The sequence below is a fragment of the Halichoeres trimaculatus genome, unplaced genomic scaffold, assembly GCF_033239565.1.
Source record: "Halichoeres trimaculatus isolate MK-OKI-2021-1 unplaced genomic scaffold, fHalTri1.1 fHalTri1_scaffold_14, whole genome shotgun sequence".
Lineage (NCBI taxonomy): Eukaryota > Metazoa > Chordata > Actinopteri > Labriformes > Labridae > Halichoeres > Halichoeres trimaculatus.
The window spans coordinates 3822190-3836091 of NW_027437192.1; the positions used below are offsets into that span (position 1 = coordinate 3822190).

Genomic DNA, 13902 nt, shown 5'->3' on the forward strand with positions numbered 1-13902 from the left:
GTGTTAGCTCCTCTGAAATATTTACACACTCGCTCCTAAAAGCTTTTGGTTGTCATGTTATTTTTATAGGATACACACACCATACACACTCACACACGCACACACACACACAGAGTGCTGATAGTGTTGATGATGATGTCACTGGTTGTGTTGATATTAAACAGGAAGTATTTTTAGTTCTGTTGCTACGAGGGTTCCTCTCCTCCTCCTCAGACTTTCCTGTGAACCACATGAACAGTTCCTGGTTTCACATCCAGGCAGCGTGGAGGTGAGTTTGCAGGAATCTGATTGGCTGCTGCAGCTCTCTGTGGATGAGATGAGAATGAATGATATCATGTGAGTGAGAAGCTACATGTCAGAGTCTTTGAGTCTCTGCGGGTGACGTAGATTCACTCCTCTGGGAACGACTCCTGACTCCTGTGTGTGTCATTATGCAGATTTGCCTGCTTTTGCTCTCCATACACTGTTTTCCTGATAGAGCGCAGACTTTACAGAACTGATGAGTGGACCCTGTCTTTAACCCCTGGCTGTTTCTCCTCAGATAATCTGATGGAGAATGCAGAGGACATCAATGATCAATGACACCCCAGTCAGATTGATGACACGCCCTCAATCAGTCAAGATCACATGACCCATAACAACCAATCACAGCAGCCGACTAAGTGTGAGTCCCACTGAGACCAGTGACAGGAGGTCTCTGGGGACAGAGCGGAGGGGGGTCCCAGCTGCTCCGTCCATTAAAGGACCATTTACCAGTTTGATCCGTTTAGATGTGAGAGGGGGGAGGAGGAGGGTCTGATGTGTGGACAGGATGTTTTTTTATTTTCAACCAGCGCAGAGAAGGCTGCTGGTGAAATCACCTCAACAAGTCTGATCTTTAAAGACGATCAAACCATCATTAAAACATCACATATTGAATAATTAACCTGAAATTTACTCTCAGCGTGGTAACACTGTGGTACAACACTGGAATTGAATGGGACAGACTAAAAAGCTCCTGATTGGTTAAAACCAAATAACAACAGTGACAAATTCTCCACATCTAGGAGATGCTTAAAGTAACCTAACCTTACATCAAATCAATATTTTAGCTTTTTTTAATCTCAGCAGTGATATGTCTCAGAAAAAATACAACTTTAGATTTTTCATTAAAGTTACAGGTGACAGGATGTGATCAGCCAATCACAGCAGGTTTTACTGGATGTTTGAAGGAAGAGGAGGGTGAATGGAGCTGAGTGTGAGGGGAAAAAAGGACATTCACTGTAAAAAGCTCTGATCAAGTGTTTGTAGTTTATAATTTATTTTTATGCGAAAAAAAAAAAAAGTATTTTTAAACATACATTTAATTAGATATTCAATATACTGAAAGACAAAAATGAGGTCTGAATTTCTTTTAAGAGGTTGAAAAATTGCCATGGGGACAAGAGAGAAGTTTCCTGTTTTAAGAAATTATTCTAATTTCAGGAAACTTGATCAGCGATTTTATTTTTACCAACTAGGAGGGTTTTTTTTTACTTATTACCAGGGGCGTCATCATGGGTGGGCCCAATGGTCCCAGGCCCACTCACTTTCTAGCAGGCCCACCTCAATCTTCTCTATGAAAAAAAAATATATATATATAAAAAAAAACAGTTTTAAAGAGAATATAACATATTTTAGGGAAATTACAATAAACTGGGGAAAAACTGTAGATTTTTGCCCGTTGGCTATGGCTGCCTTTTGCAGCAGCTCTCTCTTCTTTGTCCGTTCTTGTAATTTTTTTGTCTCTTTTTTGTAATCTTTGTATTTGGAGTGGATCATTACTTTGTATGGCTCATTTGTTGGTCATGGACACCAAACTTTTTGTGGCTTTAGTGATATTTTTACCACTTTTTCTCCTGTGTTTGTCTGGAGATCCTACATGTAACCATGGCTGCATTGTTTACATGTGAACTCAGCTGTTAGCAGCCTGTAGCATGTCGATGCTAACCGGTGCAAGGCCTGATGTTTCCCACAAGTTGAGGAGAAGGAGGCCATGCTAACCCAGCAACAGAGGGAATACCAGAGGGCAGAGTAGCATCATGTTATTCACCGACATGGCTAACAGAGCTAACACAAGACACCAACGCCACATTGGAAGAGCTTCACCTGCTGTGAGCAGACAGGATCCAGGAGACAGAGACTGAACAGACTGCTGAAGAAGCTCAGTCCTGGACCCTGTGGAGGTGGAGGCTGGCTGACTGGACAATGATGGACAAGCTGTCAGCATCTGTTTTCTTATGGAGCTTTTTGCACTTTCTATACACTTTCTTACTTTTGTTTCTTGATTGCTGCTGTGACTTCAATTTCGTTGTACTTTGTAACAAGCAGGGATGGAGCCAGGATTTTAATTTTGGGTGGGCCTTAAATTACCAAATAAAAACTATTACTCTAAATATATAGATATATTACTTTTACTATGTGTGTTTTAAAGAAGACTTGGTTGCTTTTTGATCCTTTAATTTTTGATAAAAACTTTAGTGCATCAGTCAGCAATGGCCCTCAATGGTATCGGCCAAAGAGAGCTGCTTTAACACACTACTGGGCTGAGCTGCCTTGACTTTCCCTGTATTACAGGCTGTAAGAGCAGCAACATTAACCACAGTAAAATAAATAGAATAGAATAGAATAGAACAGAATAGAATAGAATAGAACTTTGTCATTGAAACAACAATTCAGAGCTTATTTTTTTTTTAAATATCTTGAAATCAGACATGTTTCTGGACTTGTCAATTTAATGTTTTTAAACAAGAAATAAGACAAATACACTTAGATTTTAGTTTTTTTTGCAGTGAGGAAATAACTAATGTCAGATTTATTTGTTGGTTTTAATACAATTTAAAAAACTTTAACACTCATCAGAGCTTTGTGAACTGACGTCAGCCAGTGTCAACAACAGAAAGACAACAGCGCCATCTGCTGGACTCCCTGAGTGCTTAGTACACACATTCACACGCACACACAATGAAATACTGAATATTAATGAAATGCTAAATTATGAATCATCTTAATCAGAGAAAAAAAAAAGGGAGACAGAGAATTTTTAAAATGCAATTCTCTGAAATGGATGCAAGACGTGAAAGCCCAGCTTTAGACTTTGAAGGTAACATTTAATTGTTGAGTGGATTTAAAGATTTAAGGGTGTTTATAACAAAATTTATTCAGTTTTATTTTTTAAAGATTTCCAAAAATGTTTTATTTAAAAAAAAAAGTCTGATGTTGAAACTAGTTTTTGTTTTTTATAGTTTCACTTTGATTTAGAGCAATTTTCAGAAAATAGTCGGTCTAAAATTCATCTCTTGATTAATTGTTTTATTGTTCAGTGTGTTTATAGTCCATCTCTATTATTTGGAATTGGGAATTCTGTTAAATTTTGTAAAAGAAATTGGGTTTTTTTCTTGACATTTAGAAGTTATCCTCACTGCTGTTTCCTCCTGTCTCAGGCGTCCCTCATGTTTTAGTGATGTTGGTCGGCAGATGGAGCCTGAGTGTTTAAGGGTGTTACCAAACATCGTCATGGGTCACGTTTCAGCTTGTTGTTTTGTGTTTCGGATCAGTTCATTAATGTTTCATCTTTTAAAAAATGAAAATAATCAATCTCATCATGACATGTACAAAGATTCTAGTTTATGATTAAAATCTGAAGTTATTCTGAATTAGACAAATCTTTTTCTACATTAATTGGTGGTGCTGGTTCAATTGAAAATCTAAATATCACAGATCCATTACTTTGGTTCGTTGACTAACAAACATTTTCTTTTGAGTAAAAAAGAAAAAGAAATCCAACTTACCGGCTCAGGTGAACATACAGCTGCAGAATGTGTCATCAGGTGTTTATGTAACCCCTGCTCCTCGTCTCACAGGCTCACAGGACGAAGGCGGAGAGCTCCACCACCAGGCGAGAGTTCAGATTGCTCTGACGAAATCATTTCCAACACAAACTCTTTCCTTTCACATTTTTTTAATTCAAAACCCCTCAGTATGTTTTTTTTCTTGTTACACCACAAAGAGTCAAACACGGTTTTCTTTTCCCCACAGACAGGATGATAGAGGGACAGTAACAGCCGGGGTCAAAGGTCAAAGACGCGGGTCAACTATCACCTCGCTGCAGGAAAAACAAAAACATCTGTAAAATTATCTTCTTTAAAAACAATAAAAATAAAACCTGAAACTGAGCTGAAAGTCTATTTACAGTATTGCCTTAAAAACCACAGATAGAGCCGACCTCAGCAGGTCTGACAGGCGTGACCTTTGACCTCTTACACTCTTAAAAACAACACCGTGTCAATGTAGGCGTCGGGTCATGTGATCAGAGGGGTATTTAGAAATTTATGAAAATAAAAAGAATGATTTAAAAACTCCAGAAATAATCTGAATAAACATTCCCCTTGTTTGTTCGAGGAGAAACTTTAACACCAACTTTCGATGAAATGTTAAGACAAAAAAACCTTTGTCTAAAAGCAGCGCCGGTCTTTCCCATGATGCTTTGATGCGTGACAGCTGTGTAGGTGGGGTGTTGTTTTTCAGAGTGTAATAAAAAGAAGCTTAAAGTTTAACAGGTAAAAGTCAGAGCTGAGCAGGACGAACTCACCTGCAGGAGATAAAAGTGTGACGATCAATGAATGACATCATCAGTAGTTAATTGATTACACTCGTTAATTCTTCAGATCGTTAATTAACTCCCATCTCATGCAGGATTGCACTCGTCATGTCTCAGCAGGAGGAAGTAAAAAGTTTCTGCTTGCAGAGAATCAGACACCTGAATCAGACATGTGTGTCCCGCTTCAGGCTCCGCCCCCTTCATACACTGACACGCCCCCTCTGTGTCCTATGATGTCTGTGTGTGTGTGTCATGTGACCCACAGAGCGGCTGAGTCTGATCAATCGTCTAAACGCAGGTTTTGGTCTCTACAAAGGTTTCGGAGGATGCAGTCAGATGAAGGGGGCAGAGCCTAAAGAGTGACACGTCAGCGGTCTGAGCGTGATGAGGGGATGGGCAGTCTGAGGACGAGCTGCTCGCTTTCACATCAAACTAAAAACAGCCAATCAGAGACAAGAAGAGAAAAAGGGTCCAAAAGAAACACATCAGACTAAAATGTCACCCCACCCGCCCCCTAAGCTCCCCTGGAAAACCCCTACAATAAATCAAACACACACTGGGAATATTATCATGTCTACAGCAGGTGTGACGGGCGGTGTCAGCAGAGTCATGTGATCAACCAGGTCAGGGACTAAAGGTTCAAACATGGCAGGGACAGAGATCCTGAAGCTCGTCCCTGATGGTCCAGAGTCCAGATGTGACAGAACCGGTCTTGGTTCTCTTTGAAGGTGAGGATCATGTGAAATGTGGACTGAACCCAGACGGGGTCAGAGTGATATGCTGAAGGCTCTCCTGAGGTCGCACTCTGGTTCTGCTGCTGAAGGTGGGTCATGCAGGTGGATCAGGACTTCGGTGGATTTGGTACTTCACCACCAGGATGTTGAGATTAAAGGGAGATCGACAGTTTGAGACGGCAGATCCAGCTCTTAGAAAGGAAAACCAGTGAAGACCAGCACAGACCAGGTGACTCGAGACCACAGAGCTTCTGTTTCCTGACAGACATCAGGAGAGATCCAGGATCAAGATGTCTCAGCTTCTCATGCAGGACGGTCCAGACGTCTGACGGACTCGCGGGTGCACCATCACTGCTTCAGAAAGCTGCAGGTCTTTGGAGGATTTAGGAAAACAAAGTCCAAGACGAGTCAAACATCCTGCATCCAATGGAGAAATGTGGCTCAGGTTTTAGTCTCGTCCTAAACTGACTCTTAACGGAGCTTTAATCCAGATTTTGTTGCAGACTTGTCAGGGTCTGAGTTGCAGCATCAGGTGGACCAATCAGAGCTCAGTTTTCATCAGCTGCAGGAGTCTTGTGGTCGGAGCTGAATTCAATGATCTTCAGATTTTTCCAGAGGCGAAGCATCCATCCTGACCAGTAGGGGGAGCTGAACCAGGAACCAGGTCTTATGGAGGAGGCGACATCAATCTGAGCTCAGGTTTTGACACCTTTGTGCTAACGGCTAACACTATTCAGATGTTTGGATCGAGATCAAAGTCCAGGATCAGAGTCTGGGACCAAGGGAGGAGGCGAAGTTTGATCCTGACGCAGGTCTTAAAGGGAGGCGTGTCCTGATAGATCTATAAAATAAAGTAGTGAGGATCTAAAGAGTAAAACTATGGATCACACTGTTCCTGTTGCTGCAGCCCTGATTCATCAATTGTTTGTTTGTTGTTGTTGTTGTTTTTGTTGTTGTTGTCTGGCAGAGGTCGGGTCCGGAGGACAACTGAGATGGACAGAAACAGGACAGGACAACACAGACGACCATCGGCCAGGCAGCTAGTCATCGTCGTCATCATCATCATCGTCCTCGCCCTCGTCTTCCACGTCTCTCTTCCTCTTCTGTCCCTGAACGCCCGCCTGTTCCTCTGCAGAGAGAAAGAATCGACCAATCAGAGGAGAGCACAGGACATCTGCAGACAGATCAACACACCCAGACACTTCACTCACCTTCCTCTTCCTCCTCTGCATAGTCATCTTCATCATCGTCCTCCTCCTGAGATGAAGAGCGGGGAAACGTTTTAGATCAGTATTGACTTTCAAAATAAGACAGTGCTGCGGAAGAGTGTCAATACTTTCAAAATAAGGGGCTGAGAGATCAAGAGTAGGGAGTTCATCCTTTCAAAATAAGAGACAATGAGATCTGACTTCAAGGAGTAAATGATTTCAGAATAAAGGTCAGAGACTAAGCTACAGTGGAGGGGTTGAATACTTTCAAAATAAGAGACAGAAGTAGATGGAAGTCAATACTTTCAAAATAAACAGACAAAGACTGAAAAGGAAAGCCGAGGGAGGGGTAAATACTTTCAAAATAAGAGACGGATACAATTTAGGTAGGGATATAATACTTTAAAAATAAGGGAAACAAATTCTATTATATCAAATATGGTGAGGAGTCAATCCTTCAAAGTAAGAGACAGATTCAAAGTCACTTTCAAAATAAGATACACAGGGCTATGAGGAACAGCTAGGTTGTGATTGGATAAAACTAATGGAGCTCTAAATGACATCATCACAGTGACCAGGCTGACCTCCATCAGACCGACTCTGACTGGCTGATTTCAAAATAAAAGACTTAAAAATGTATCAAAAATCATAATTGTATAAAAATAAATATTTCAATCAATTTCAGGACATTTTCCTAAGCACAAAAACAAACTGGCTAAAAAAATAAACCTAATTTAAAGTGATAATGTAAATTATTCTCTAATTTTCAAAATAATGTTAAAGAAGCAGATTTTTTCCATTATTTAAAGAAATATTTGTCCATTTATGCATTTTTCAGAGAGACAGAGTAAAATTTTGAACCCTATGTGCAGATCCTGAAAAACCTGTTTCTTGTCCTCAGAGGCGGCCATTTTGGTGCTGAACCTGGTCAAGAACACGGTCACACCTGATGACACACCTGAGGTCGACCCATTGGACCGGCTCAGTTCAGAGCAGGCAGAGAACTGGACTTTCTTTCCAATCTGCTCCTGACTTGGCGTCTCAGATCAGATCATCTTAAAGTAAACCCATAAAACGTGAAGATGAGTCAGGTTTGGTGCTCGTGGTTTAGCTGTAAGGTCCAGGTGTGCTGCTGGAGTTTGTTAATGGCCTCAGCTCATGTTTAAAAATCGCTCTCCTGTGTGAAAACATGGTGCTGACATGTTGAGCAGAGTTTCTGTGTCCTGCCCTCCTCAGGTGTCTGTGTCATGTTTCTAACGTTGTGTTTGTGTCTGGAGGATATGAGGCTGAAGAGGCAGAGTGTCCACCTGTAGGGGGCGTTATTCTGCCCACACTTCAGCTCTGTGCATCCTCTGTCCTGTCTGAATCAACCTGCAGCACCGTACCCGTTCATATTCAGCTTTAATTGGGTCTTATTTTTAGCCTCATTGGTCTCAACTGTGTCCCGTTCTCTGCCTGGCTGACACAGGTGCATGATGGGAAGGTGAAGGCGCATCTGAGCCGGCTTTGGGTCGACCTGCAGGCCGAAGCCTGAGTTGCCCACCTGATCTGCACGGTTCACCTGAAAGCTCAGCCCCACCTCTCCTCCCTCTGAGCCGTCTTCATCATCCTCTTCGTCGTCCTCATCGTCATAGTCTCCGGTTGGCCCCGCCCCATCCTCGCCGTCTTCATCTGTAGACAGACACACCCAAAGACACTTCAAAGACAGCCTTTTTCCACCATCACCATGTAGAAAAAAATAGTCCTTTCTCCTGTTACCTTAGGGTTTCATTATTTTTCAAGCAGAGAAAAAAGAACACGAGAAGGAATATCTGTGACGTGGCCTGACCTGGAGAGGGTTTATCTGAGTTTAGATACAGACACACTCTCTGCACTCACCTTCATCATCAGCCTCCGAGTCGGGCGCCTCGTTGTCCTCTTGGTCAAATCCGTCCAGGTAGGTCACCTGAGGCAGCAGCTCAAACACGCTCTCCCTGTAGTCCTCCAGAGATGTGATCTCGCAGTTGAACAAGTCCAGGCTCTGCAGGCTCTTCAGGTTTTGCTGCAGCAGAAAACACCAGGTAAACTCTCAGGAATGATTTAAGTGACACTGATGTGAAGATTACTCAAACTGTTTCTCGCTCCAAGTCGTGTGAGTTGCAGAAACCTGTAACACACTCACTAAGGGTAAAATGTGCATCTTTTCTCTATCACACACCTTTTGGTCATTTGGTTTCTTTTGATTGAGGAATCATCTCCATTTTTAAAAACTAATTATCACATTTAAACTCAGGCCTTGTTTTTGTTTTTAAAATCTTGAACAAAAGACATTTTTCTAGACTTCTCAGGTGAAAGTTCACCCAAATAAAACTTTTTAAGAAAGAATAAGACAAACACTGATTTTCCAGACAAAGTTAACATTGGTTCTTACATTTTCAACAATAAGCTTTCAGACAGACTGCTGCAGGAAACATGGTAGAAGTATGTTCACCCAAATGTTTAGGGTTTAAGTGTTGAATGTGTTGCCTTGATGGCAGGAATAAAAAAGTGTGTGTGTGCTCTGACCAGTGCCTCCACGTTGCTCAGCTCTTTGATCTTGTTGCCGCTCAGGTTGAGGTAGGTCAGGTTGGGACATTTTTCTGACAGCGTCTCCAGAGAACCTGACAGGTTGTTGTCGCTCAGCTCCAACTGAAAACACAAACACAGGAAACAGTGAGCACCACTGAAACGCAGGAGATGTGGTTTTCCATCTGTAGAGGTAAGGTTGATGTTACTGATGTTTTACCTTGCGTAGTTTGGGCAGTGAGGGCAGTTTCGCCAGCGAGGTCAAACCCACGTTGACCATACTGAGGAACTCGAGCTCTGTGAACGCATCCGTCAGACCCTCCACTTCTCCATCAGCAGAGCGACTGTTGTCCAGCACCAGCTCTGCAATCTGACACCAACCAGAAAGAAGAAAGACATTGGTGAGTCACAAGAGGTGTGTGAGTGTTTTTGTGATATATCTCTGTGTGTGTGTGTGTGTGTGTGTGTGTGTGTGTGTGTCCTGTAGGATGATTGGCAGCGAAGCGTCTCTCTGAGCTCTCCTGTCTTCTTGTGTAACAACTTTAAAGTCAACCTTGACCTACATGAGTTAATAGCTGCTGTTTCTCAAACGCCCACTAGATGGTGCTGATGAGCAGAGCTTGAGTCAAAGCTACAGCAATCATTTATATCTTATTAATTATCAGACAAAACAACCATTTTTTGTTTGCATTTTTCTCTATTAAGTGTTTACATGAACATCAGTAATAATCATAGATAATTATCATAAAAGCTTCAGTTTAAACCCTCGACATCCATCTAAAACACACAACTATTGACCTAGTTAATAGGTTGATAACATAACAGTAAATAGCTTCACCTTTGCACATTCACCAACACTATCTTTGTGTATTAACAATGTGCAATGATGGCGCACATGAACACCTTTACCTTCTCATAAAGTGCTTTTGGCACTATTTTATTAATATTTGATAAGTACGGTGCAGATACGTATCAAAGTTTGCATTACGTTCTCATTATTTACAAAAAATAAGTGGCCATGGTTGATAAAAATCTGAAGTAAATAGAAAGTAGAGCTAAATGTGGTTACAATATGTCAAATATTTGTTAACCAAACTCAATTCAAGTGGCATTGTGTTATTTTTACTGATTTATTGTCATCAAATGATACCAGCCCATGCACTCGGTGTAGACATGTATTCAGACACACATGCATTGCTTGCACAGCTTGTGTCTACATGTGTGAATAATTTTACAAATAATGTCAAAATCAACTCTAGATTTTTTTCTTTTTATTCATTTAATGGGGCTGAAAAGGGGTCCCTATGTGTGTCCCTTGAAGAATTGTATACAATGTTTACCAGATGTAATCATTGGCACAATAATAGTGGAGTGGGTTGTCGTTAGACGGCAGCTCATGGGGGAATTTGTCCACACTGATGGCTGCTTTTATTTCCCAGAGTTCCTTTGGCTCCTCTGCTTATATAACAGTAGATTCTGTGTTTTAGTAGAGCCTCAGCCTGCAGGCCAGCAGCCATCAATGAAGACCACTACACTACACTACACTACACTACACTACACTAACACTGAGTCTCTGAGAGCTGTGGCTTTAACCTACTATAATCTACATGGACTGTGTGTGTGTGTGTGTGTGTGTGTGTGTGTGTGTGTGTGTGTGTGTGTGTGTGTGTGTGTGTGTGTTGGGGGGTTGTCTTCTAAGCCTCCACACACACCATCTGCCGGCATCCCCCAATTCATAAAACATGACACCCGCAGCTCGTCTGTTGGATCAGTGTGTAGATGAAGTGAATTAAAAGTGAACGGTGAGCTCAGGGAGTGTATTAGTGTGTTATTTAACTCAGGCTGTACGGTTGGCAGCTCGGTTATATAACTTAATCATACACGCATACGCACTGATAAGCACACACTCACACACACACATACAGAGAGAGGGGGGGAGCTCCAACTGTTTTATTATAGGAGACACCGGCAGAATAGCGCGTCCACACTCTTTACAACGTTATTCTATCGATCTAATATAAATAACAGCGACAAATCACATCCTCTGTGATGTTTATTCTCCTACGAACCGACGGTCCAACGTGATAAAGACGGTAATCTGTTTCCCTTTAAAGCCTCGTCGAGTAACGCCATTTTGATTCGTTACGACGCCGTTATTCAAACGGCAACACTCATCGTTACACGATAACCACGCTTCAGAAATGCCCCGCGGTCCAACGAACTACTCATAACGTTTTTGATAGTTGTCGATGAAGAAGCATTCGTCGACATCACTCAAATTTTGCCGTCGAACAGCCGTTAATCCGCTTCCTGTAACGTTAAGCGGGTAACGCGTTACTCCACAGCACGAGCTGCCCACTCAAAATGTCTGTGACCGACCCACGTCCGCCACCGTGCAGAGCCGCGCGGAAATGTTGACTAAAAGCCTCTAAATAAACGTCAACTTCATCACTAATGCGGTTTTAACGACGAATTCGATGCTTAATCGTCAAAGAAGATGTTTTTCCGTCGAAGTTTAAGCCGCGCAATACTTAAGATGTCCGCTCGCAGAGAACCACGAAGCACAAACCGACGTCGTTGTTGTGGAGGTTGACACGCAGTGTTTTTTCTAACTGGACCAAAGCCCGCGTTGAGCACGGAGTAAAAACAACCCGCTGTACCCGCCCGCCATTATCTCAATGAAACCGTGCACTTTTGTTTACGTTTTATGAATATTTTACATGTCATATCGTTTGAAAAACTTCCGTGCGGTTGATGACTGATAAAAAGTTAACGGTACCCGTTATTTGCGGCTGAGTTCAATTTGATAATAGTGGAACTGTTTCCCCTAACGGACCGTTGAGAAATGCACTGCTTATTGCGTCCTTTAATGCGTTTGATGGTGTAATGTGTCCGAGGAGCCTCCCGCGGAGACGGGGTTTCACGGGAGCTGAGGAGGGGGCGGGCGAACGGACAGAGCCGCTAAGATGCTTCTACAAACATCAGCGGGCGGCAGTTATTAAAACTATAACCACATCGATCATGGGATTAACCGCCTGGTTGTGTTGAAAGCAGCCTGCCGTCCGGTGTTCCCGTTAGGCGAGCTCCATGTGATGAGTGGGGGGAGCAGCCAGGCTCCGGTCGCACATCACCTCGCGGGCTATTTCAAGCAACAATTAAGCTGTTATTTAAATAAAGAGGCTCACCTCTGCCGGGCTCCTGTTCCGCAGCTCCAAGTTGATCCTCTTCTTCATGTCCATTCTGAAATATCCCGTTAGAGTGGTTTAAATCAAGTGGTGAACAGTTAAGAAACTCCCGGGGATCAGAGCCGTAGCTGCTCTCCTCTGATGGCCACAGTTTGCCTACTGATCCTCCATGATACCTCGCGCCCTGCCCCCTCCCCTTCAGCCCCGCCCCCCGCCACACAGGGTTGGCCGCGTGCCTCTTTGACGCCAGTGATTGGACAATTTGTCCATCAATCAACACTGATCGGCCATAATCCACGCGCTGGGCGGTAATATCCCAAAAGCCACTGACAGCCTGTGAGGGCCTGATGGGAGCTGTAGTTGAGAAATTAAAGGAAAATTAGGGTTATTTCGTCAATAAACCATGAAAGTTTAAAAAATAAAAGAGCAGACGGACAAACAGAAACTGGCGACATGTTGAAACTTCCCAGTCCACAATGAATAAAGTGAAAAAGTATTAACAAGCAAAGAAAAGACCAACAAAGTGCTGGTTCCCAGATTTAGGCTGGATTAAAAACACAGCAAGCAAATCTAATTGATAAGCACCTTAAATTTGGTTGAAAAGAGTTGAGGCTGCCTTGTGTTAAACTTAAGTATCATTTAGATTAAGTCAAAGACCCTTACTATAAACCATTTATGCATACATCAGCTAATCCCACTACATATGCTTTACCAAAGAGATGATTTGACATTGTTTGGAATATTCAGATTTTAAATTTATTACATCATGACTTTATGTAAAGTGTATTTCTGCAAAATAAAGGCCGTATTTTAACTGTAGCCTTGTAACATTACTCCTTTTTGACTGTAATTTTGTAGTAACAACTATTTTGACTTTAATCTCGTACCATATGGCTCTATATCTGAGCATTTTGTTGCCTTCAGTTACACAAAAAATCAAAAGTGGTGCTTTTGAGACAAACCTACGCTGATTTTATTCTTCCCAACGATCTCTGCCCTCCCTCTAAGATCCCTATCGCCATAAACCAATACCTACTGATCAATAAGACACATTGGTACAGAGTATGACTTATTACACATTAATAAAATGATTCCAGGCTTAAACCTGAACGCATCATGGTGAGTTCAAAGTGTGAAAGCATTAAAAGCACGATAAAGACGCTGTTATTGGAAAAAAAAAACAAGTGTTTATTTTGTAGATTACCAATGCAGGCAGCCACCATCATCGTCATCATCATCTTTGTCACGATGGAGCATTCAGGTACAGTTAAAAAAATACAACTTTATATATACATAGAAAAGGTTGGCTTTGCTGAGCTTATAAAAATAACTTTCACACTTGATGAACAGAGGAGAGGAAACAGGCAGAGCGACCAGTTGATAGATTCTAATCAACAACTGATAATTAGCCGTGACAGGACCATGAACACACCAGAGCGGTGAGGAGGGATTAAAGGAGACGAGTGATGCCTTCAGGTACAGCATTGAAGAGCGAGTCTGTTTCAGGTAATTATTCCGAAATCAACCAAGAGTTACTTTACAACACCGCTTTACAGCATCAGTCCCAAACTTAACGGCTATGATCGATTGCTTCCTTACAAAAAAATCAACCT

General features: G+C 42.1%; 1 protein-coding gene across 3 annotated transcripts; it reads right to left on the reverse strand.

Annotated features, from left to right (window-relative positions):
* Positions 1-4212: 4212 nt before the first annotated feature.
* Positions 4213-12477, reverse strand: anp32e (acidic (leucine-rich) nuclear phosphoprotein 32 family, member E). Of its 3 annotated transcripts, none has more exons than XM_074686619.1 (7): positions 12290-12477; positions 9325-9474; positions 9105-9227; positions 8439-8601; positions 8140-8231; positions 6564-6609; positions 4213-6481 (listed from the first exon to the last, which is right to left on the reverse strand). In XM_074686619.1, exons 1-7 carry the CDS (start codon positions 12341-12343, stop codon positions 6393-6395), a joined length of 717 nt encoding a protein of 238 aa, XP_074542720.1. In that variant the 5' UTR covers positions 12344-12477; the 3' UTR covers positions 4213-6392. The 3 variants fall into 3 exon arrangements, with proteins under 3 accessions (XP_074542720.1, XP_074542719.1, XP_074542718.1); XM_074686618.1 differs by having other exon boundaries at positions 8122-8231; XM_074686617.1 differs by having other exon boundaries at positions 8104-8231.
* Between the last annotated feature and the right edge of the window lie 1425 nt (positions 12478-13902).